Raw genomic sequence first — 24,926 nt, 5'->3', positions numbered from 1 at the left:
GGAAATTTTAGAATGCAAACGTTGTCGAATGTCGTCTTTAACGTAAAGATGCCCGCCATTATGGCCCCAACCTGCTAGGCCCATGCGTCTACCAGCGCCCTCACACGAGTACCAATTTTCTCTCACGTATTTGGACGTGTTCACCTCCTTGGTTAGGAGCGGAGCACTACCTAGAACTCCTTCCGATCTATGGGTAACGGCACCTATTTGATAACGCAACTCCACGCCGAGCTTATGCTCTACCCGCGATTAGGGTCTAAACGACAGCCACCACCTTACTCACCTCCGGGGGCTCACCATTGTCAGGCTGGAACCGAAGTTCCAGGGGCTCCTGGGTGGGTAGAGCATAAGCTCGGCGTGAAGTTGTGTTATCAAATAGGTGCCGTTACCCATAGATCGGAAGGAGTTCTAGGTAGTGCTCCGCTCCTAACCAAGGAGGTGAACACGTCCAAATACGTGAGAGAAAATTGGTACTCGTGTGAGGGCGCTGGTAGACGCATGGGCCTAGCAGGTTGGGGCCATAATGGCGGGCATCTTTACGTTAAAGACGACATTCGACAACGTTTGCATTCTAAAATTTCCTCCAAATTGTTGCGTTTGGAATTTTTCCATTCTTTTCGATCACATCCCAATTTTTCCGTTTTTTCCTCCAAATTGTTGCGTTTAGAATTTGTCCATTCTTTTCGATCACATCCCAATTTTTCCGTTTTTCACTATTTCAACTAACGTTTCTCACAATACATTTTTATTTTGCTTTGCAATTATAATTAGGTCAATTATATTTTATGGAGATATAAAAAAGCTACACTTTATATTTTTCTTGATATTTTTTGTCTACCCACGCCACTTTGTGTATGTATATGATAGAAGCGAGGCATATATTTGACTTATTCTCACTTCCTTTTAGCAATGGATATGAGTGAAGGGAACACAATATAATCTCGATCAATGCACAATTTATACTATTAAATAACAATTTAAATCGTTCAATTAAAATTATGTTCAACGTATGCCTAGTTTACAAATAATTTGCCGTGATACAAAAGAAAATTTCATTTTTATGTCAGAAATTATTAAAGCTATAAACAAATTCAAGTTTAAACAACGCATCTTTTAGTAAACGTCGATAAGACTAACCGCTAAGCTAAATTGAGATAGAATTTTTCTCCATACAAACTAAGCGAGAAAATCCGCTTAATGGGTAAATAATCTAAATATAAAATTTTTATAATTTTCAATTAAAAAATTCTTTTTTTTAATTCACTTTATTTGCAATCTATCTTATAAATACAAGACATTAAGCAAAATTGATCACAGAGATTATTTAATAACAGTTGTTATGTCCTCCAATGAACTACATAACTTTAAAAATAAACAAAATTGTGTATATTTTAATTATGGTAAAAATAATTGTTTATAATAAACTAATGATTAAGATCTCGTACATGTTTTCTCTTCAGTCTTTTTGTGCCATTGTTGTTGTCCAGAAGCGAAACAGCAAGGTGATTTGGGTGAGGACGTACTCTTTGGAAATAGTTTGTGCTATGTTTACAAATTTCTTCTTTAACAGAGAGCATTTTGAGATCTTTTAGAATATCTTTAAAGCCATGGCGCATTTGTTTTCAATCTTAAAGTTTTAGATTGAAATCTTTCTAAAATTTGAATATTGGAATTCCTTGCAGTAGCCCATAGTTGAAGTCAATAGGTCCATACAGGTTTTAGTATTGCTTTATGCAGGCGTAGCTTATTATTCAGATATTTACATGTTTTGATTTTTAATTGCTGTTGTTTTGCTTTGATGTGTGCTTTCCAGGTTAGTCTCCTATCTAACGTCGTCCCAAGACACTTGACGGTGGAGTTTTGTGGTACAAGGTTTCTATGGATTTGCACAGTCTTTTCGCATTGTTGTAAATGTTGTATGTGTCGACTTATCTGAGATAACTTTAATGTTCCATTTAAGAAGCCATTTCTCGTGGTCGTGAATTTGTCTTTGTACAAGACTTGATGTATCCAGTCACTCACTACAGCTACAAATATAGCTGTGTCATCAGCATACGTGGCAAAAGTAACATTGTTTGAGACAGGAACATCTGCTGTAAAAATGGCATATAATAGTGGTCCTAACACGCTGCCTTGAGGAATACCAGCCTTGATTTAAAAAAATGGTGATGGTGATGTTTCATCCTTAACTTTTACATAAAAATTACTTTTAGAAAAGTAGCTTTTAAAACAATGCAGGCGTAGCTTAAGAATTGAGCTGGCAATAACTTTTTTTATCTTAAATAATAGGCCATCATGCCACACACGGTCAAATGCTTGTTGAATGTCTAGAAAAATTGCTGAACTGTATTTTTTGTTCTCTAACGCATTAATTAAGGCATTAACAATCCAATGACACTACTCTGGTGTCCCATGATTATGTCGGAAACCGATGGGTTATTCAGGATTTATGTTTTGCTCTTTCAGTATTGGCAATAAACGTCATAAGAATATTTTAGAGAATATTGACAAAAGGCTTATGGGTCTAAATGATGAGAGCAAATGTTCAGGTTTATCGTGTAATAATCGCTTCAGCACACTTCCATTGCGTTGGGAAATTATCAAGCCTCAACATCGAATTATAAATGTAAGTTAAAAACAAAATATATCCTTTTTTGTTAAACTTTTAACAACTTTTGAAGTAATTTTATCATATCCGGGAGACTTGTCATTACTAAGATCATTTATCTCATTTGTAACTTCTTTCGGCGTTATATGTTTCGAAGGTAGGTGCACTTGGCATGGCGAGTTCAAAAAGTTAGATATTTCTTCTTTATCACTAGCAGAGTTAAAACCATAAGGATAAAATATATTACGTAAATGGTTGGCAAAAGCTTCTGCAGTACTTTTTTCGGATCTATATCAGGAACCATCGTGTAATTTAATTAAGGGCTTTCTTTTAACTGGGCGCTTAAGATATTTTGTAGCTTTCCAAATTAAATGGTCGCCGTATATAGAGCTATTATTTATTTTCTCCATAAATGAGTGAAGTCACAAAGAACTTTTTTTAGCTCTTTGCAGACTCTATGAAATAGTCGTTTGTCGGTTGTGCTTCTTGTGTTTTGCCATCTCTTTCTTAATCTTCGTTTTTGCCTTATAAGTGACCTAATACTTGTAACATGTTTTTATGGTTTAATGTGGATTGAAAAACGGCTTCGTGAATAAGTTCTGTAAAATATTCCACAGCATTATCTATGTCCTCTCTATCATTGAATTTTATATTTTGGTTTATATTCTAGTTGAAAATAAATTGGAATTGCGTGTTTCAGGATTTATTGAAATGGTATAGTTTATAAGAACAGGGCTATGATCAGAGCTTATATCATCAGAACTACAGACATCCAAGCTATGACTTCGTATTCCTGCGTAAACAGCAAAATCCAGCAGATCCGAAATTTTAAATTGATTGGTAGGCCAATACGTGGGAGATCCAGTAGACAAAACCAAATATTTTTTGTTTGTCAAGCATTTATAAAGTTCTCTTCCCTTTGGATTAATTAATCTGGAGCCCCACCAAGGGTGTTTAGCATTAAAATCTCCTTCTACAATAAATTTTGAACCTATTGACGAAAATATATCTAGGTATTCCTGATACTGAATGCTGTCGCGGGGAGGGAAGTATATAGCGGAAACAATAAAATCGCCATAGTTGCTGATTCCTTTTTTTTGAGTTGCCTGTACTCTTACTTCTTGAATTCCCTCCAGGGGTTCATACATATTTGCACTTTTTTTCAAAATGCAGGAGCCTGCGTAGCACGAAGGTAAAATTTAATTAATTGATTCAATATTGTTTATTGAATCTGAACTTTTTTTGAATTAAGATCATTATTGAAATTTTAAATTAAAAAATGTATCAATGATTTCTTTAATAGAATCTTGAAAAAAGTTTATTATACTAATGTGATTGAAAATGTGATTGTAAGTTGTACCTTTTTCAATTAAACAATAATTTTTTAAATAATTTTGATAAACTTTCTATACATAAAAGATAAAAATCCCCAACAAACAGCCTTTCGAAAACTTTTTAAATTTCTAGCCGCAACTCTAATCTTATATACACTGATTACCTAAAGCAGAAATACAAACAAACAAATTTTGCCCATGAACATCCCCACGATTCAAGTTTAAGCTCCTTTTTATAGCCGAGTTCAAACCGCGTGCCGAGCATGCGACACCTCTTTGGATAGAAATTTTTACGTGGGAAAGTACCTCACAAATATTGCCAGCATTAGGAGCGGAAAACCATCGCTGACAATTTTTTCTGATGGTCTCGCCGGAATTCATCACCATAAAATATATATGATGATGTCCAGCTCTATCTAAGTTACCCTAAATTTGAAGTACATCGATGAAGATCTGGACATTATTTCCAAATGGACTCATGCTAAACCTAAAGATCAATCTGTCTCTTAATTTCAAATCGAGACCAGAATATAGATACTGATGAAAGCGTATCAAATGGTACCCAACCAATACAGCTTGCCGATAAGGCTAAAAATCTGGAAATAATTTTGAATAACTCATTTACATGGGCCGATCACATAATTGTCCCCAATCCCATGGCAGCCGGTTGTATGTACCGGATTGACCCGATGAATTCCTTCATCGGCAAGGGCTGCCGCCTCCGTGTACCACACACTGCTACTACAACAACATAATTGTTAAAATCCCTGGCAGCCGGTTGTATGTACCAGATTGACCCGATGGAGTCCTTCATCGGCAAGGGCTGCTGCCTCAGTGTAAAACACACAAAATGTAAAAATGTCAAACAATCCCATGGCAGCCGGTTGTACGCACCGGATTGACCCGATGGAACCCTCAAGGGCTGCCGCCTCAGTGTACGTGTTCGTCTTTTTTTCGTCATGGGAGAGACACATCCCGGAGTGCCTTCTCCGCACGCTTCTGGTCCGTGCCGGGATTGAAAAGAACCTCGGACCCTGGTTCTGTTCGGTTTGCCAGAACCGCCTCCATCATCGGTCGGTGTCAGTGGGGTGTAACCGGTGCATGGGGTGGGTACATTTCCGATCTTGCTCTCACTTCACTACGGGAGTATAGTCATACTGGATATGTCGCATGGTGCTGTGCGAACATAGCCAGCAGTGGGTCACAAGCGTCGCCGTCGACGCCTTCTGGGTCCTCCTCGTCGGACTGTGACCGATCATGGCATCATTGAGGTCCGATCTGTGTGGTGTTCATTGCTGTCATGTGAAGCTTAGCTGTGATCTACCGGAGGCGTCCTTGTCATATCGAGCATCATAGGCTCGATATGACAAGGACGCGAGTTATCGGCGCCAATGACAAACATGTTCCCGCACGATCGGTCCTTTGGATCGAAACGAACTTGCTCACCTACAGGATCTTGATGAGGATCGTCACTTCCACATGAAAGTGTGGCCTACTTCTGGCTAAAATTTACTTACTGCCAGTGCTCTGCTATGGAAGTGTACTGTTAACCAAATGTTACTCTAGCAGCATTAGAAGACTGAAGACAGCTCACTATGCTCTTGTGAGATATGTTCATAGTTTAAGACGATTTTACATTGTTAAACATTATTTGTTAATCAATTTATATTTAACATACGTTATTTTATATACTAAATTAGGTTGGACTGTGTTAAATTTCATAGATATCTCATATACTGTAATTATAAGACGATTGTTATCTTGTTGTATGTGAAAAAAACAAATAAATTTAAATCTTAATGTTCTGCAATGTCCATCTAAGTAAGAATGTTGTCAACCAATATGCAAATGAAAATTTGCCAATGAACATTACATTAAGGAACACCTTTTTAGTTTTTGCATGGCAAAGTACCTCACAAATGTCGCCAGCATTAGGAGGGGAGCTAGCCAGCAGACTCTCTGGAGCTAGACATCGAAGTCGTTGGGCGAATAAACAAAACAAACTTATAACCATAAACACCTAAAGGGTCTACCGAAGATCTTCAGATTGTCTTTCGATATTCTCTTCGTCAGACCATACAACTGCACGTAATGGCCAAGTATCGTAACAAGGGCCCTGGGTCACGGAAAAAAGAAACCTTGTTAACCACTTATAAAGCGATTGACAGACCAGTAGTAAATTACGCAGAGTGGGCCGTAGGACTGAGAAAGAAATTTGCTTACAAAAAGCGGAAGTACATCGCCAAAGTACTACGCCAATTTAGTTAAACTTAAGTTAAGGGACCTCCTTTTCTAGCCGAATCCTTACGGTGTGCCGTTTAGTAAAGAAGTTGTACATAGCTGAGGACCTCACAAATATAGGATGTATAAGTGAGGGCATTACCACACCTAAAATGATTCTTATATTTTCAGCATGGCTTTCGGGGTCATTGACGGACGTCTAATCTTTACGCCACACCACTGAAAAAATATATTTGTTGAAAATCAACTTTAAGGACAATCACAGGATACCTACATACATGAGGAGAGTAAAATGGCAAATTTGCTCACGAACATTCCATTAAGGAACAGGGGACAAACTGAGGAGAATAACGTCCACAATGTTAAGGATCAAGGTGTGTCTCTCATCATCTCATTTCAACTCATCAAGTTTCCAAGACATGTAAGAAGACACACCTGAATGTTTAGGGACAGCATCTAACAATTTGAATCGCTAGACGGAATCATTGAAAATTTGACAACGAAAATTTGTTGAGCTGTTATTAAGCGATAGGTCGGTCAACGTGGCCTGACAAAATACCATCCAAAGAGCTGCAACAGTTTGCTTTATGAAGAACCCCATTGGAAGGAGACGGAGACCTTCCCATTGACCGTACTTTATATTCTCAAAGCAATATCTGCTAGGGTGCTTAAAGGCTACCTTATAACATAAAATAAAATAGAATTTTGATTAATAACTACCGAAGGGGTCAGTGCCCTCTGACGATAAGAGAAACAAATACCATTTACTTGTCGGTTCAATATCCCCGCAAATAGTGCGAAAAACAAATGCATAGCATAAGTTATTAATAACAGCAAAGAGTAAACTAAATATTTAAAAAATTTAGTAAACAATTTTTAAATATCAAAATGTAAGATAGCATTAAAAATTAAAGACTGACTTATTCCTGCCATGAAAACCACTAACATTGAGTCGAAAAGTGGCAATAATTGTAAGGAGTGATGTCTTCAAGGATTCTATATATATCTAATCTCGATAACGTTGAGCACGGGCTTCTTACTTAAAATATTGAAAAAAGAAAAACCGGTACGTCCATGATCACTGAAAATTAACATAAGTAGTAACAGGTTTACATTATTGAACTCCATTCCATGACTGGGATTTGTCAAGCAACTATTACTTTAATATTCATATACTGACTACGCCCATGGACACATTGAAACGTATGTTAATGCTCCTGGGCTGATCTATTTAAAATACCAGACAAAACAGCAACAATCCACGTTATTCGTATAAAAACAAATGTCTTGCACATATTTGACATGATAAAGAGCTCGTGAATGTGACATATCAACATTTTAAAAGATTTAATAAATTTAGTTTTTTTTTATCACGTTCACATCATCCACACACACAAAAAAACACTCGATGGACCTTAACTTTACAACTCGACTTTTTACGGCTGACACGATAGAAATTGAGGTCACTCGCACACTTCTAAAATAAGGACACTGACGGCTGACAACTGCCGGTCACCTACACCTACCTACCTTTTTCTCTCGAGCATCTTTGTTGATGCAGGCTGCAAAGTAAGCGTCTAAAATGCGATACGTATCCAATGAATGTTCCTTAACATATGACTGAAAATGTTTACAACCACTTTCGGACATATTAGAGCCGTTGTTTGCAGATTGTGGAGAGTTGATCTGGAGGCAAATAACAAATCCCCCGAAGAGGAGCCGCTATGAGAAATTCTGCGGAAATCCTAAATCCTGTATTTTGGTTGTTTTGCTGTTCTGGGGATCAAAAAATCGACATTCAACTAATCGATTAATCGACTTTTTGTGTTTAAAAGACGAAAAATCGATTAAAAAAAAGAATGGCGCCAGGCAAATTTATACAAGGTAAAATTACTAGCTCAGCTGATGTAGTTTTCCAATTTCAGAGGTGGTTCTAAATCGCAAATGTTTTGTTTAGTAAAAAAAAATACCTTGTGTAATTTTTTATAATTGTATTGTTTCAATCTATAATTCAAACGTATATAATGACAAATCTGCAAATCTTGTGGCTGCTACATATGATATTGCAAATAAAAACTAGCCGGCCTGTTCCAATGTTTACGAAAATTTGCGATTACAAATCGAAAGCAATTCATGCGATACATAAAGGATGCACTTATAAGGTGATGTCATGTGAACAGCTGAGTAAATTTTTGATTTTGCAGTACATCTAAAAGTCAAAGGCTTGATAACACAGCTGTGATTTTTTTCTAAAATCTTAAAAATATGTTCTATTTGATCCGATATTCCTCATATTAACAACAAAACCGTGTTATAATGATAAAAATGCGAATATGAAACACATTCGAAGAAGATACGTTGTAAAACAAAGTTTATTTCTAAAATCACTTTGACATTCCAATTTTCGGCATTTGCCACTCAAGGTAGTTTCGCTTGGTGTAGAATTTTGTTGTTGTGCTAAAGACCCTACCTCTTAATTGTGCCATGCGATATATAGGATGATTCTTCGGTTTTCATTTTTACATTACTCTTCGTTGGCATCACAGAAACCGCAGTAGCAGAAATGAGACAAAGTTTTTGCCTAATTGCGTACGCTATATGTATATTTGTTTTTAATTGATTTTTATTTGCTTTAGAAGAAACATTTAAAATTACAAAATGATGAAACAACATTACAATCCCATGGCAGCCGGTTGTACGCACCGGATTGACCCGATGGAATCTTCATCGGCAAGGGCTGCCGCCTCTGTCTACGTGTTCGTCTTTTTTCGTCATGGAAGAGGCACATCCCGGAGTGACTTCTCCGTACGCTTCTGGTCCGTATCGGGATTGAAAAGAACCCCGGACCATGGTTCCGTTCGGTTTGCCAGAACCGCCTTCATCATCGGTCGGTGTCGGTGAGGTGTAACCGGTGCATGGAGTGGGTACATTTCCAATCTTGCTCTGGCCTTACTTCACTACGGGAGTATAGTCATACTTGCTATGTCGAAAGGTGCTGTGCGAACATAGCCAGCAGTGGGTCACAAGCGTCGTCGTCGTCGCCTTCGGCGCCCCCCAACCTCTCCCGTACGGCAATTTTGGCAACGGCAGCATCCTAGCCCAAATATCGGCAGGCCAGTGCCGGGAAGTATCGTTCTTGCAGTTAAACTGCAACGGACTTCGTGGCAAGACCGATGAGATCGTGGACTTTATGAGTCGGAAGAGCATATTGGTTGCAGCGATCCAGAAGACAAAGCTGACCAACACCTGCAGCTTGCACAGTTGTCACGGTTACAATGCTACGTAAGGATCGCTCAAGGAATGGAGGTGGGGGATTAGCCTTCGTAATACACCATTCCGTGCAGTATGGACCTATCTCGCCTGCGCTTGACGCTACATGGAATGCATGGGGATAGCAGTCAGGTCTGGTACTACCGTGATAGAGCTATACAACGTGTATATACCGCCGGTTGGTAGCTGTGTCCCGATTAATGGCCAGGCTTACAACCCCGACATAAGTGGGTTGCTATTTGGCCAAAATCGTCTGGTTTTAGGGGACTTTAATGCGCATCACATGTCATGGCATTCTCCCCTAGGTAACGACCAGCGTGGCATAGCTTTGGCAGAGCAGATTGATAGCCCCACGGTTTGCATGGTGAATGAGGATGCCCCCGCTAGGATTACGAGGAGGTGCAGCAGCTCGCCAGACTTCCCCTGATCTCTTGAGTGACGTATCCTGTCAAGCCGTCATCTCTTTGGGGTCAGATCACCTCCCCATAATTCTCACCATCGACCGACCACCCGACTTCATAACCTCTGAGCGCCGGACGTTTATCAATTATAAGAAGGCCGATTGGACTGGCTTCAGAGAGTATACCAATCGCAGCTTCAGTGAACTGCCACCCCCCTCTGATGTACTTGTGACCGAGAGGAAATTCCGAGACATCATTAACGCAGCAGCCGCTCGCTTTATACCAGCCGGTCAATTACCCCAAGTACGGCCCAATTTCAAGGCGCAGGCAGACGAGCATGATGGGATTCGTGGTATAGACCCCGCTAACCCCAGAATCAGCGAGCTAAATCTGAAACACTTGGAGCAATGTAACTTAGGCACCGGTGTAGGCAAACTGTGGTCTATTGTTAAGTCACTCTCGAACCCCGGTAGACGGCATGACAGGACCTAAGTCACTTTTGGCGAAATAACCGTGACTGATCCGAAGAGATGCGCCAGGTTGTTTAACCGTCAATTTATTGTGCATCCCGAGAGAGATAGGGCAAGGAGGAGAGCCATTCGCTATATTCGTGGTCTCTGAGCCGATGAACAGCCATCACAATTTACCGTGGGCGAAGTTACGAATGTCATCTGTGGCGCCAAATCCTCCAAGGCGTTAGGCCTCGACGGAATCTCTACATTGATGTCGAAGAATCTGGATTCACCTGGAGTTGAGTACCTTACCACTGACCTCAACCTGTCTATGAACACTCTTATAGTTCCCGATGTCTAGAAAATAGGCAGAGTGATCCCATATTAAGAGTATTAAAACTAGCCTTTAATATTTTTTAGTCCAAAGTTTATCTAAATAGCAAATATACGGAATAAGAGATATAATTGATATTAAGAAAAATTGCCATCTAATTGTTTTTAAACCTTTAAAAGGAAAGGTCTGCATAATCGAAATGACTCGGAATCACACAAAAAAATAGGACCTGCGAAGGCTGCTTTAAAAAAACTAATTTTCTTAACACGCAAAGGAAAAAGTATCCAAATCAACAGATTAGTCCTAGCCAAACCCCCAGCTAAATGAGCTCAATTAGTAAAGGTAAAGACCTAGATATGATTCAGTCTTTTAATTGTTGAATTTTAACTTTGCAACTGCAACTATTACAGATAAAAAAAACTACAAATGGGAGATCATTTAATTACAAAAAATTAAAAGGTCATTGATAAAATATATATAAAAATAATGAATAATAATATATGATAGTAAATATTGATGAGCCAAGAGACGGTGAAGTTATTTATGTTGTATTCGTTCTGTTAGAAACCTGAACCGGTGTATTAAGGATGCAAAGAATGAATCCGTGGGAAATTATTTAAGCAAGCTGCACCCAGCTGGTGACAATGACCATAATTTGTGGGTAGCCACAAAATACCTTAAAAGACCACAAAAGAGGAACGTACCAATCAAAAATTGGTCTGGAACCTGGTGTAGAACGGATAAGAGTAAAGCGGAAGCATTTAAACATTTTTTGGAAGAAACTTTTACGCCCTTCTCTTTTTGTTCCAGTTCTGACAGTGATGCAATCACCGAGTATCTAGATATTGCATGCCAGATGTACAAACCAATAAAGCCTTTTCGTTCTAAAGAAGTCGAGAATGAGATAAAGAAGCTTAACCGCAAAAAGTCACCTGGATACGACAATATTGATGGAAAAACATTAAAATCTCTCCCTAAAAGAGCTATAATTTACATAACTATATTATTTAATGCAATATTGCGACTATCATATTTCCCTACCCAATGGAAATACGCAAAAATAATAATGATTTTGAAGCCCAACAAACCCGAAAACGAGGTAAGCTCATACCGACCTATAAGCTTGTTGCCTATACTGTCGAAGCTATTTGAAAAGTTATTTCAAACAAGGCTCCAACCGATAGTTGAATCAGTTAGAATACTACCGGAACATCAATTCGGATTTCGACAAAGTCATGGCACTCCTGAACAATGCCACAGGATCATTAAAAAAGTAAGAGAAACTCTAGAAAACAAAGAATATTGCTCTGCAGTTTTCTTAGATGTAAAACAGGCATTTGATCGTGTATGGCATGATGGCCTTTTATATAAGCTGAAACAATTGCTCCCGGCCCCATTTTACTTACTTCTAAAATCATACCTCCAAGAGAGGAAATTTTATGTTAACATTAACGACGAAGATTCCGTCTTTGGTGCAATAAGGTCTGGTGTACCACAAGGTAGCGTGTTGGGGCCAATATTATACACAATATTTACATCTGATATGCCATCTAGCAATCATGTAACAATTGCCACATACGCCGATGACACTGCTATTTTAGCATCGAGTAAATCGCGTACAGAAGCTTCGGACATAGTGCAAAGGGAACTTTACGAAATCCAAAATTGGTTGACAAAATGGAACATAAAAGTTAATGCCGAAAAATCTACTCATGTAACTTATAGCCTAAGGATGGGAGATTGTCCTAATCTACTGCTAAATGGTGTTGCTATACCCACTGCGAACAGCGTCAAGTATTTAGGCATACATATAGATAGACGCCTAAATTGGCAAACACATATAAAAGCCAAAAGGAAACAGTTGAATATAAAAACTAAAAGACTATATTGGTTGCTTGGACCGAATTCAAAACTCAGTTTAGAAAACAAGATTTTGATCTACAAAACGATTTTAAAGCCAATCTGGACCTTTGGAATACAGCTTTGGGGAACAGCAAGTAATTCAAATATTGAAATCTTGCAGAAATATCAATCAAAAACACTTAGATCACTTGTTAACGCACCCTGGTTTATGACAAATTTAAATATACATAAGGATCTTAATATTCCAACAGTACATGAAGAAATCAGAAAATACAGTACAAATTACCTAAGTAGACTCAGCAACCATCCAAATGTATTAGCTATAACACTTTTAGATGATAGCGATGAAACTAAAAGACTTAAAAGACTGCATATTCTTGATCTCCCATTTAGAAAATAATTAAATTTTTGTTATTCTCATATCTTAAGTTAATGATGTAAACTATCATATTATTATAAACTAAAATGAGTTTATTCTGTTAAAAGAATAATGTATCTTTGTTTTAAGTTCAATAGAACTTAATATTTCTGTCATTGTTATAAATTCATAAAACTTTGCTTATTATTTCTTTGTAAATAGATTGCAAATAAAGAATACTTTAAATAAAAAAAAAAAAAAAAAAAAATATGATACTTCCGGTCCAGAATTTCAGATGGAGGTCGTTGGTAAGCATTCAAGTGCCAATATCGTATTTGCCCTCTTTAATGTCTTATCTTCTTCACGTTCTTACGCTGACATTTTGAATGAGGTGTTTTGTTATGACTTCCAAAAACTGTGTTAAGTATGGCGCAAATCGGTACATAATCTAATATACATAGCTGCCTGCTAAAACACGATCCATGGTGGAGGGTATATAAGATTCAGCCCTGCCGAACTTAGCAGTTTAGCTGCTGTGTACTTGAGGTTGTGCGTCGAATGGCGTGGTTTGTGTGACAGCAACAGGTTAGGAAGTGGTCAGAGACATACTATTTTACGATAAGCAGAGTTGCATAGAATAGTAGGCGCAAATTCATAAATCCCGTAGGATATGGTGAATGACGATAATGGTATGTAGAACTGGGGAAAAGCAACGGGTAAAATTTTAAAACACAAAACCTGGTTTCGAAGATAAAAGCTAGTTTTAAGAAATGGCGTATTTACGCTTGATATGAGGGGTATAAAAAGGGGAAAAATGTCAAAAGTTGACATTTTTACATTGATAAAAGTATTGAGACAGATGAATTAACTTCCAAGTAATACGTGAATTCAGTGAGATAAATAAGTTTTATTTGTTTTAGACACAGATTGTGGCCATAAACCTTGAAAAAGTGAATTAAAGAATTAAAATTTTTGAAAGCAGTTTTCCCGCGCTGCAACAAAATTAAAATTATTGTGAGTATGGGGAGTGAAATGTGAGGCTGAGTGTATATAACAATGATTTTGCTTTAATAGGAAGCTATAAGCCTCCTGCGGTGTTAGGAGCCGAATTTTCTTTTTTGGAAATTTTCTGTCCTTTTGGATTTATCCTTTTTGCTACAATTGGATACCGGCATTGTGTTCTGTTTATGTAAAATGTCTTCCGTGTAATTGCAAACACCTTTATGAACCTCAACAAGCCTATTCCCAAACCTCTGGACATAAAGGTAGGCGAACTTAAAAGTACAAGCCTTATAATATCTGTGAGTGTAAAGCACCAGCATCTGTAGTCCGTCCAATCGTGTGTCCGCCCTAAGTTATTATAGTCCAATTGGGACAACGACGAACAATATCGAAACTTGAAGAGTGGTTATGGGAAAGACCAGAACATAACCCCAGTGCTGTGAAAAGGCGTTTATGTGTGTGTGTGCCTTGAGCATAAAGCAAAGCTGTTGGCAGGGCACTGTATGAAGCATATTTTTTTGTTTGATTTGAAAAAAGAACGATAAAACCAAGATACATTAAAAATAGTACAAATTCAGAAAAAATTTTAAAAACAAATTAAGTTTTATTTATTGTCCCATGTCGCCGAAATTTGGGACAGTAAGTTGCGTTAGGACCCTTGACATCTTTCTGAAATTTAGCCCAGATTTGGATATAGCTGCCATATAGACCGATCTCTCGATTTAAGGTTTTGGGTCCATAAAAGGTGCATTTATTGTCTGATTTCGCCGAAATTTGGGATAACTAGTTGTGTTGATTTCGGACAGTGACTTAGGTTAGGCTTTTCGACATGCGTATCGTGTATGGTTCAGATCGGTCAATATTTAGATATGGGTACCAAAAAGACCAATATTTGTTCTACAAAACATTGATTCAGACCATATTTCGTATAGCTGCTATGGGGGCATAAATTATGAATTTTCCACCGGATTATGACGAAAGTGGTTTACATACATACCCCGAGGTGGTGGATATCCAAAGTTCAGCCCGGCCGAACTTAACCCCATTTTACTTGTTTTTAAACTATATTTATTTTGATCATTTATGCAGTGTTTTGGTTTTAAGTTTGACCATTTAATTTCCTATTTATTTTTCCATTTTTTTTGTTTAAATCTTATTTGTTAGGGATTTTACAAAGTAAATAGGCCTACGTTTGGATATTGATGGGGACTTGGTTATGAATGTTTAATCCCAAGTCAGAAATCTACTTAATAGAGCTCTTTTAGATAGGAAAAGTAACGTTAATATTTAAACCCAACAATTGGGGATGGTCCCAAAAACTTTGTAGGTCTCCTTTTTTTTCTTGTTTTTTATGTTGTTTTTATAAAATCGACCAGTTTGAAAAGTTTAAATTATTTTTGCTAGCCCTTGGTTTATAAGAAGATTAAATATGTATTTTGATGTAAGTGTGTTAAAACAAATAATGTGTTGAGTTCTTTGTACACTGAGAGGCAATATGTAGGTACAAAGGAGTGTGGTAAGCATGAGTATGGGGTTCACAGGAAAGGCAATTTTTGGTAAAATCTGTGAACCATGGTAGGGAGGGTTGAGTGGGAGGTGCGTTCATCAAAGGCCTCAACTCCTAGACGATATTCCTTTTGTGTTGTTTGATTGTAGTGTTCAGTGTTTTGTTTAACAATCTTTTTTAACGTTGTGCCTCGGGCTAGGTCTCGGCGGGTTAAGAACTGTCCTGAGCCATGGTTGAGTTGCAGGATGGCCAGTCCTAGTGCTGTATGGGGACATAACATAATGGAAAAAGTTCTGTAAAAAAATTTAAATTTCAATTTTAGAGTTTCAATACCCTACCATTCTGAAAGTTTGCATTTATTCAAGATTTAATTGAAATTTTATCCTGAGATAATTTTTTATAAATTTTATTAAATTTTGTGTTTAAGGAAAATTTTGTTAAATTCTGTCTTTGTAGAAAATTATTTTAAAGCTAGATTTCATAAATATTTAGTGTTTAAAGCAAGTTAAATGGAATGGAAATGGTCTCTTAATATTACATATTGGAATATTAAAAGAAACCGTTTGTCTTTAGTCAAGATTTCAGTAAAATTTTGTCCTGAGATTAATTTTTATAATTTTTTTGTAAAAATTTAATTTAAATGTAGTGTTTAAGGAAAATTTCGCTAAATTTTGTCTCTGTAGAAAATTCCATTAAAGCTTTTTCTCTATATAAGACTTCATTGTTATTTTGTGCTTAAAGAAAATTAAGTGGAAATTTTGTCTCTTAAAATTAAATATTGGTATATTAAAAGTAACAGTAAATCAATCGGCATCTCTCATTGTGGAATCTACATGAAAAAGACGAATTGCGGGTGTGAGAATTTCATGACGTTTTTTCAAGAAAAATTTGACGAGATTGCACGAAAAAGGCTTGACAGCACTTCTTCATACGTCCTTTTCTCAGGCCTTCTAGTCATCTTGCTGATCCATTTCGCCTTAAAGGCTGTTACTACGATTTTTTTTTTTTGAGACAATTTTCACTAAATCGTTTTTTCGGTGGTTTGACAAGGTTACCACATTTGATTGACAAGGAAAAATCTTGCTCATCCATTTCGCATTAAAGGCTGCTACTACGATTTTTTTGGAGAAAAATTTCCCTAAATCATTCTTTCGGTGGTTTGACAAGGTTATCACATTTGATTGTTTTGGTTTCTCTGGCCAAAATGTTGTCATTTGCATATAAAAATTAATATGGCACCAATCAATTTATCAGCTGCTTACGTGCATGTGTTTACACAAATGTGTGTGGACCGTTCTCAAAGTCATATATATATTGTAATTTCAACCACAACTCACCCCTTCGAAATTAATAAATAATGAAAAAAACTACTTAAAAAGAAACGAACGCAGCTTTTATTTGTAAATATAATTAGATTTTGTAGTATTTTTATTGGTGTAAGTTAAATAAGCTCACCTTGTCAAAAGCCTATAGCGGCATCTTCCACTTTTATCAAAATAATGTTATAATTGCAAGACCAAAAGCACAGCACTATCTTTCACAACCGCTATAACTTCGTACAAATTTATTGCAATAGCTTTTTATGGAAGAAACATATTTTTTTTATTTTTGTTAGGAGTATATTTATTTATATTAAAATTTTTTCTTATTTATGCATCCACAAATACTTAATTTGTCCACGCCCAGTAAGTACATGTGAGTAAGATGACTAACAAACATTTAGTTATAATTAGAAGTTTTGCGATTGCATTTTTTTCGTAAGAAAACGACTTGTTGCGAGCGACTGTGGTTGTGCTCTTTTTGGACATCGTGAAAAATGTAAATGTTGATGAAAAATCCAGTTATAGCGAAACGAACATTTTTCATTAATATTTTCCGCTTATTTTTTTATATGGAGTTTCACCGCGAAAACCGAATGTAACTTCCAAAAGGAGACAACAGCCATCACGCAAGGGGAAGATGGTCGCTGAGAACGGAAAGGAGCCACCCTCTTACGTCAGAGTGGCAAGGAAGCCCAACAGAGATGAGCTAAATTATGCAGTCACCGGAAAGTCAATGCAGTCTAAAGAACAGAGAGCAGACGAAGATATCATCACCTGCTCCCAAGATGTCCATCAACTGGAGGACCAATGACTGAGGTAATCCAGATAAACCTCCACAGAAGCGAGACTGCTACTCACATTGATTAAGAAAATCAGCAAGGGTAAGATTCATGTTGCCTTGTTTCAGGAGCTATGGACGACCCGTAACAAAGTTTCTGGACTGAACCATATCAACTACCAATTATTCTATGCTAACACTGGTACTCGGTCGAGGACCTGCGTTATTTGTCATAAAAATTTTAATTATATATTTTCTCCAGAGTTGTCAACGTCGGGTGCATCAGTGGTTAGACAGGGAGACGGTGGAGCATACCTGGCATCACTTTATCTGCCTTTCGACTCTCCGACACCGGCACCACGTGGCGTAGGGTACTAATAGGGTGCGATGCTAACACTCACCACATATCGTGGGGTAGTATCAACACTAATAAGCGGGGCCAAGCCCTGGCAGAGTTCTTGAATACTAACGACCTAATAACACTTAATATTGGTAACACCGCAAGCTTTGTTTATAGGATTAGGGAAGAGGTACTAGATGTGACAATATGCTCGGAAAATTTAATCGATGAGGTTCCGGATTCGAGGATCTCCATGTAACAATCATTCTCTGAACATCGCTAAGCTTCCGGAATAAGTTGAAAACCAACTGGACAAAATTCCGGAAGGCTACTCAGAAGAAGACTTGGGCAAGATGATGTAGATTGTCCAAGCATAGAAGACATTGGCAAAAATGTTTATTGGGATGTGTATTACACACGACTCAAGGAGTCCAACAAGATAACCAGAGCGGCAAAACGTGCCTCATAGAAGCTTTTCTGCGAACAGGTCCATAGCGTTAATGACGCCGCCAAGTTAAAAAAGTTTCTCTCAAAAACCCATGTCCAAACTAAAACTTTAGTAGACGACATGGGAGTAAGAGCAGAGACAACGGAGGACATGTTGAGGCTTTTGATGAAGACCCATTTTCCATAGGATACGACGGGACTCATGAAGACACCGAAATCTTGGAATATTAATTTTCGTCGAAGGTTTATAATTACGGAATTTATGGTAAAGGAATCCTAGAGCAGCTTCAATATAAGGGAGAAAGTGGCACAATGCACAGGTGGCATTTTATCGCCACTCCTATGGGCGGCCACCACAAATGACCTATTAAGGATGCTGACTGAATTGGAAGTGTCACATTCAGGAGCATACTGAGAAGGCTTACAGATGTTGGGCACTATATAGACGGGCCGTAGCCTCGGAATTGGGCCTGAAACCGAGGATAGTCCACTGGCTCTACAGGAGCGTGAGACCCTTACTTACTTACGCCTCAGTAGGCGTAATCTGTTTGACACACAGATTAAGTATGACGCAATCACTGCGGCTATGAGACTTAAGGCAATGGGAGAATGGATTGAGGATGGGAGCAGCTCATACCATCGCCCTATAATCGAGGCGATGATAGAAAACCTGAATGGAAGGGAAGATCGGATACTTGAGGTTGAGTGCAAGGCACTGCTGCCGCTGCTCTAGCTCTTTTGTCAGGCTGCACTAGCTATTTTGTCAGGCATTGACACATTCTAAGTGAAATTTTCGTTGCCGATACTGTTACCTAAAATTTCGGTTGCAGGTCCGCAGCTCAATTAAAATTTTTATTGAGTAATAGGGTATCATAATAGGCATTCGAGAATTTTTTCTTGCAATTATGATTTTATTTATTTAACGCAGGTAGTGTACAGAAAACAGTTGATTAAAATTTTTATCGCCAAGTGCATCTTTCATCGAGTTTTGGTTGTGTGTGTGCATTATAGTTAAGAAGCATAACACACACATACAACGAAAAACTCGAAATCAGTGTTGGACTAAAACCGCTTTTTTGTTGGTAACCCTGTTATGGATAGTTAAACAAAATTGTTTGTTTCCGGGAAATTAATTAAAAACCTCAAAAATTAAGTACCAAAAAGCGTAGAAAAGAAAATAAACTTATTCCTTATTTCACAAAGTACAGCTAGTCACTAAAGTTTCTGTGTTTGCTGCAATAACTGAGTTAAAAAAGCGAATCAAAAAATTTTGCCTCATCACCAACGTAACAGAAAGAAGAATAAAATTGTATTTTGCCGGCGATACTAACTACTGCTTGCTGGTGGACAACATATTAATAACTGTCTTGTGTTACCTGTGGCTCCCATCTATATAAAACCCCGTTTACACTGCTCTTTAAATCCGGATTTAATGGCTCGATCATCTGTTTCCCATTATAAAATCAGCTGACGAGAGCCTTAAATCTGGATTTAATAAGCAGTGTAAACGAGGTTTCAGGCGTTTGTGTTTACTTGTGGATACATTGGAGTGGTTGCTGCTTTGTTTGAATGCTGGTGTCTCTTGGTGGCTCATTGTTTTTGTTTATAAGTTGGTGTCTATTTCTTTTGCTTCAGTCCAGAGCTGTATACTCGTAATTGCTACAACATTTCATATATTATATTTTTGTGAGTATGACATCTAAAGGTTGGTACTATATTCGGTTTTCGAGGTGAAACTCCATTAAAAAAATGAGCGGAAAATATTAATGAAAAGTGTTCCTTTTGCTGTAACATGTGTTTTCATCTAGGGGAAATTTACATTTCACGACGCTCAAAAAGAGAATTCCACTGTCGCTGTGCAACACGTCGTTTTCTTACGTAATATAATCGCGATCGCTAAACTTCTAATTGTAACTAAGTGTGTGAGAGAGTTAGTGATCTTGTTCACATGTACTTACTCGGGGTGAAAAAAAAACTATTATTTGTAGATGCATAAATAAGAAACTATTGGATACCTGAGATGAACTTTGAAGTCGAGTGCGAGGCACTGCTGCCATCGGCACAGTCTTGGATTGACGGAACCCTAGTATTGGTCTGGAAAATCATGTTACACGAATGGATCAAAACTAGAGGACAGAGTGGGCCTGGGGGTTTACATTGAGAACCCAGGGACTGAGATCTGTTTTAGATGCCTGACCATAATACGGTTCTGCATGCGGATACCCGGATATCACGGAATGCGTGAAGTGGTGTGGTGCTAACGCGAGGACGTCGAGTGTGAACATCTTTACCGACAGTAAAATTGCCATAAAGGCAATAACAACCAGGACGGTAATGTCATGAACGGTCTTGCAGAGTAAGGAGATTAACGATTCTCTGAGGATGGCAAATTCCGCATCGTTTGGGTGCTGGGCCATAACGGAGTAAGGGGAAATGAAAGGGCAGACGATTTGGCGGTGAAGGCAAGAGGACTACCGTCAATAACCTTGGTTAACCCGAAGCCTTTCGGATCGACGCAGTCCGAGTTAAGGGAATGGGCGACGAATGCGCAAGCAACATTGTGGAACAGCGAAACGGTCGGTAGGACGGCGAAAATCTTATGGTGGATCCAGATCGTTACTGAAAGGAAGCAAGAAGGAGATCAGTGTAGCTATTGATATCATAACGGGGCACATAGGACTACGAGCTCACTTATGTAAAAACGGTGCGGCAAGTGATAGCATATGTAAGACATGCGGGGAAAATGATGAGGCGTTGGAGCATTTCCTTTGTCATTGCCCGGCTTTCGCGTCTAACAGATACCGCACTTAGGTGGAGTCACAATACCAGACAGAACCAACTTAGGGGAGTGGTATTATAATTCTTTTTAGAGGTTACTTTATAGTTTTTAGAGCGCACAACAAGCCGATTGCTGGCTTAGGTGTATGTCCATAGTTGCATGAGGCGGATTAATATATGCACCCTCTTTTTAACCTAACCTAACTTATTTGTATATAAATATAATTAAATGTACTTTTAAAATAAATAAAAAATAAATGTTTCTTTCATGACAAGCCATTGCAATAAATCTGTACGAAGTAATAACGACTGTGAAAGAAAGAGTTGTGATTTGGTCTTGCTATTACAACATTATTTTTGTACAAGTGGGAGTTGCTGCCAAAGGCTTTTAGAAAGTTGTGCTTATTTAACTTATACAAAGGAAATATTACAAAATTTAATTCTTTTTATACAAGCTGAATTCGTTTTTTTAATAGTATGTTGTTTCATTATTTATAAATTTCAAAGGGGTGGGTTTTGGTTCAAATTATTACATATATGAATTTGGGCACGGTCCACACACTCACATTTGTGTGTAAACATGTACGTAAGCAGCTGATAAATGGGTTGGCGCCATATTAATTTTTATAAGTAAATGGCAACATTTTTGCCAAAAAAAAAACCAAAAAAATCAAATGTGTGTGTCAAACTACCGAAAGAACAATTTCGTGAGAAAAAATTTTACTCAGCTCTTTACGGTACACTACCTGGTAATTTTGTCATGGTTACTACATGGCACAGGTTAAATCAGTATTGCTCAAGTTAACTCTAATTACACCAGACTCTTGCTCATGGCAAATTATTATAGTAGGGGTCCATTGCCACTTTCGGCTATTCTCGGTGATGACGTTGCAGGGCAGGGTATATTTAAATGACAATTTACATCAAGGGTCATCCAATTCATTGTACCTTTGCCGGAAGTAAGGGAGACAGTAAAAAAATTCAGTATTTAAGTTTATTAATGATGATCTACCTAAAGTTTTGGTTAACATGCAAGATGGTACTAGGAAATCACTTAACATCTATGCCATAACGAAACAATTAAAGGTGGTCTCATTTGTACAACAACCATATGGTGCAATCTGTCATATTGTCATCAAGCTGATCGTAGTTTTGTCAACACACGCAAATAAACTTGTGTGCGTTTGTGTACGTGTGCGTACATGAGCGGAGAATATGCGAGAAAGAAGATAACAATAAAGAGAATGCAAACAAAATCTGCCATCTTAATACCGTCAAATCTGACCAACTGTCAACAGCTGTTCGCGTGAGACCACCTTTTTAAATCCGCCTTGCATCCATGAATGTGCCGATCTGCTTGATGCTGTAGACAGCGGCCCAGCGCCTTTATTGAATAGTACTGCACTTTCCAGCTAATGATTTTTTTTTGTATCAGATGTAAAGAAATTTACCCCCACTTTTAAAGTTATTTTATCTTGTATTTTGTAGTACTATTTTACCCTTTATGCCATGGTACAATTAATAAGTAGCGTCATTAGCTCAACAACAAAAATCTACCTTTCAACGAAACTACTTTGAGTGGCAAATCCCGTAAATTGGACTGTCAAAGTGGTTAAAGAAATAAACTTTGTTTTACAACATATCTTCTTCAAAAGTGTTTTATATTTGTATTTTCCTCATTATTACACAGTTTTTTTGCTTATGTGTTGCATATCGCATCAAATAGATGCGTTTTTAAGATTTTAGATAAAAAAATATGTTTTTAAGATTTTAGATAAAATCACAGCTGTTTTATCAAGTCTTCGACATTTAGATTTGTTGCAAAATCAAAATAAAAAAAAAGTTCTCAGCTGCTCGCATGACCTCACTTTATAAGTGCATCCTGCGTACACTCTTAATTTTTCTATTATTTCCTGGAAACAACTTTTAATGATTTTGTCTGTGATTCCGTATTGTATATAAATTTGCTAAATAATGGATGTCAATAATATAGGTGATATAGTTCATGATAATTCTTTTTTACGTTCCCAACTTTCCAATTTCAGTAATAATTTTAATATTACACTCTTTAATGCCCAAAGTTTCAACATTAAGCCAACGTCTACTAGACTGACAGAAATATAAAACATTGTTCAAGATAGTTTTCTTGACATTTTTGGCGTAAGCGAAACATGGCTTAAAAAACATAACTCTAATGCAGTTAATGTCTGGCTACTCTAAATTTTGAAATGATCGCCCTCTTCGTAGAGGTGGTGGTGTTGCCTTATTTATCTTGAAGAAACTTTCTGTTAAGGTTGTATAATCAGGTCTAACTACGGTGTTCGATATTCATAACATTGATGTTCTACAAGCCAATATTGATTTCGTAACAAGCTCGTTACATAATTGGATGAGTTCCAACAGCTTATCTGCTAATGCTTCTAAGGCTTAGGCTTTACTTTTCTCTACTCATCCCGGCATTCAATTGAATTTGACTTGTAATGGTGAGGACATTGATTTTGTGCGTAGTCTGAAATGCTTGGGTATCACCATTGGTGATAAACTCTCATTTGATGTGCATATTGATAACGTATTTAGTCCCAGTAATGTAGCACTTCGCCAACTATACAACTTTGATTAAAGGAGAGACTTGTACATGCTTTGATAATGCCACACACACATGCTTTGATAATGCCACACACACACACACACTTGCAGCAAATCAAGTAGTCCGTTATCTGTATTCAGTTCGTCGCTATACCCATATTTCTCCTTATGTTGAGCGATTTTTGGGATGTCCCTTCCTAAAGTTTATTGATTTCAGATGTCTGATATTTTTCCAAAAAATATTCAAAGCTCAATCACCCCGATTCCTTGTAGGCTCGTTAAGTTTTGGTCTTACGGAACGAAATCAGATTATCATCCTATGCCAAAGGTTATATCAGGATGCACTTATAAGGTGAAGTCGTGCGAACAGCTGAGTAAAATTGTTTACTTTTGTTTTGGTTTTGCAATAAATAAAAATGTCAATGGCTTGATATCACAGGTGTGATATTTTTCTAAAATCTTAAAAAGATGTTCTATTTGATCTAATATACCACACACAAGCAAAAAACAGTGTTATAATTATGAAAATACTAATGTAAAAAACATTGGTAGAAGATAAGTTGTAAAACAAAGTTCATTTCTAAAATCACTTTGACATTTCTATTTACGGCATTTGCCACTCAAGGTACTTTCGTTGGGGGTAGATTTTTGTTGTTGTGCTGATGACCCTACCTCTTAATTGTACCAGGAGATTATATGAACAAATCATTTCAAGTTAAAATTACCAGATTATGTAACTGTCTTTTCGACAACTTAAAAGATTTCTGGATATCAGATAATATTGTACATATCGAAAAAGATTACTCCGTTATTTGGCAACACCTACATAGCGGTAATCCTTTTTTAGTAGTTTGGCTGTGTTGATAATTTCAACTTAATGAATCACTTATATATATATACATTTACATACATTCCAATTTGTTTACAGTTTTTTCCTTCTTTCTTATCCTATTTTTTATACCCACCACCGAATGATGGGGGTATATTCATTTTGTCATTCTTAATCAGCGTAAAAATCTAAGACGATCTAGCCATGTCCGTCCGTCTGTCTGTTGAAATCACGCTACAGCCTTTAAAACTAGAGATATTTCGCACAGATTCTTTTTTTGTAAATAAGCGTCTTTTGTCTTGATATAGTCCCAAGCCACATTTATTATTTGATTTTGCTGTGTTGTGTTAGGCCCTTCGACATCCTTCTGCAATTTGGCCCAGATCGGTTCAGATTTTGATATAGCTGCCATATAGACCGATGCACCGATTTAGGGTCTTAAGCCCATAAAAGCCACATTTATTATCCGATTTTGC

At 37.4% G+C, this 24,926-nt stretch overlaps 1 protein-coding gene and 1 long non-coding RNA gene across 2 annotated transcripts in view; one reads left to right on the top strand and one right to left on the bottom strand.

Annotated features, from left to right (window-relative positions):
- Positions 1-7,995, bottom strand: part of LOC106092509 (ubiquitin carboxyl-terminal hydrolase nonstop) — a 40,220-nt gene extending 32,225 nt beyond the window's left edge. The window contains exon 1 of the mRNA XM_013259391.2: positions 7,714-7,995. Coding sequence (XP_013114845.1) covers positions 7,714-7,833 — 120 coding nt within the window. The 5' untranslated portion in view covers positions 7,834-7,995. The remainder of the gene's footprint in view (positions 1-7,713) is intronic.
- On the top strand, positions 1,075-1,444 carry LOC131995134 (uncharacterized). Its single transcript, XR_009397188.1, has 2 exons — positions 1,075-1,201; positions 1,295-1,444. It is a non-coding gene; the product is annotated as an uncharacterized LOC131995134 (long non-coding RNA).
- Positions 7,996-24,926: the final 16,931 nt, after the last annotated feature.

Source organism: Stomoxys calcitrans, chromosome 1, assembly GCF_963082655.1.
Source record: "Stomoxys calcitrans chromosome 1, idStoCalc2.1, whole genome shotgun sequence".
NCBI lineage: Eukaryota > Metazoa > Arthropoda > Insecta > Diptera > Muscidae > Stomoxys > Stomoxys calcitrans.
This window is presented reverse-complemented; position numbering and strand designations above follow the sequence as displayed.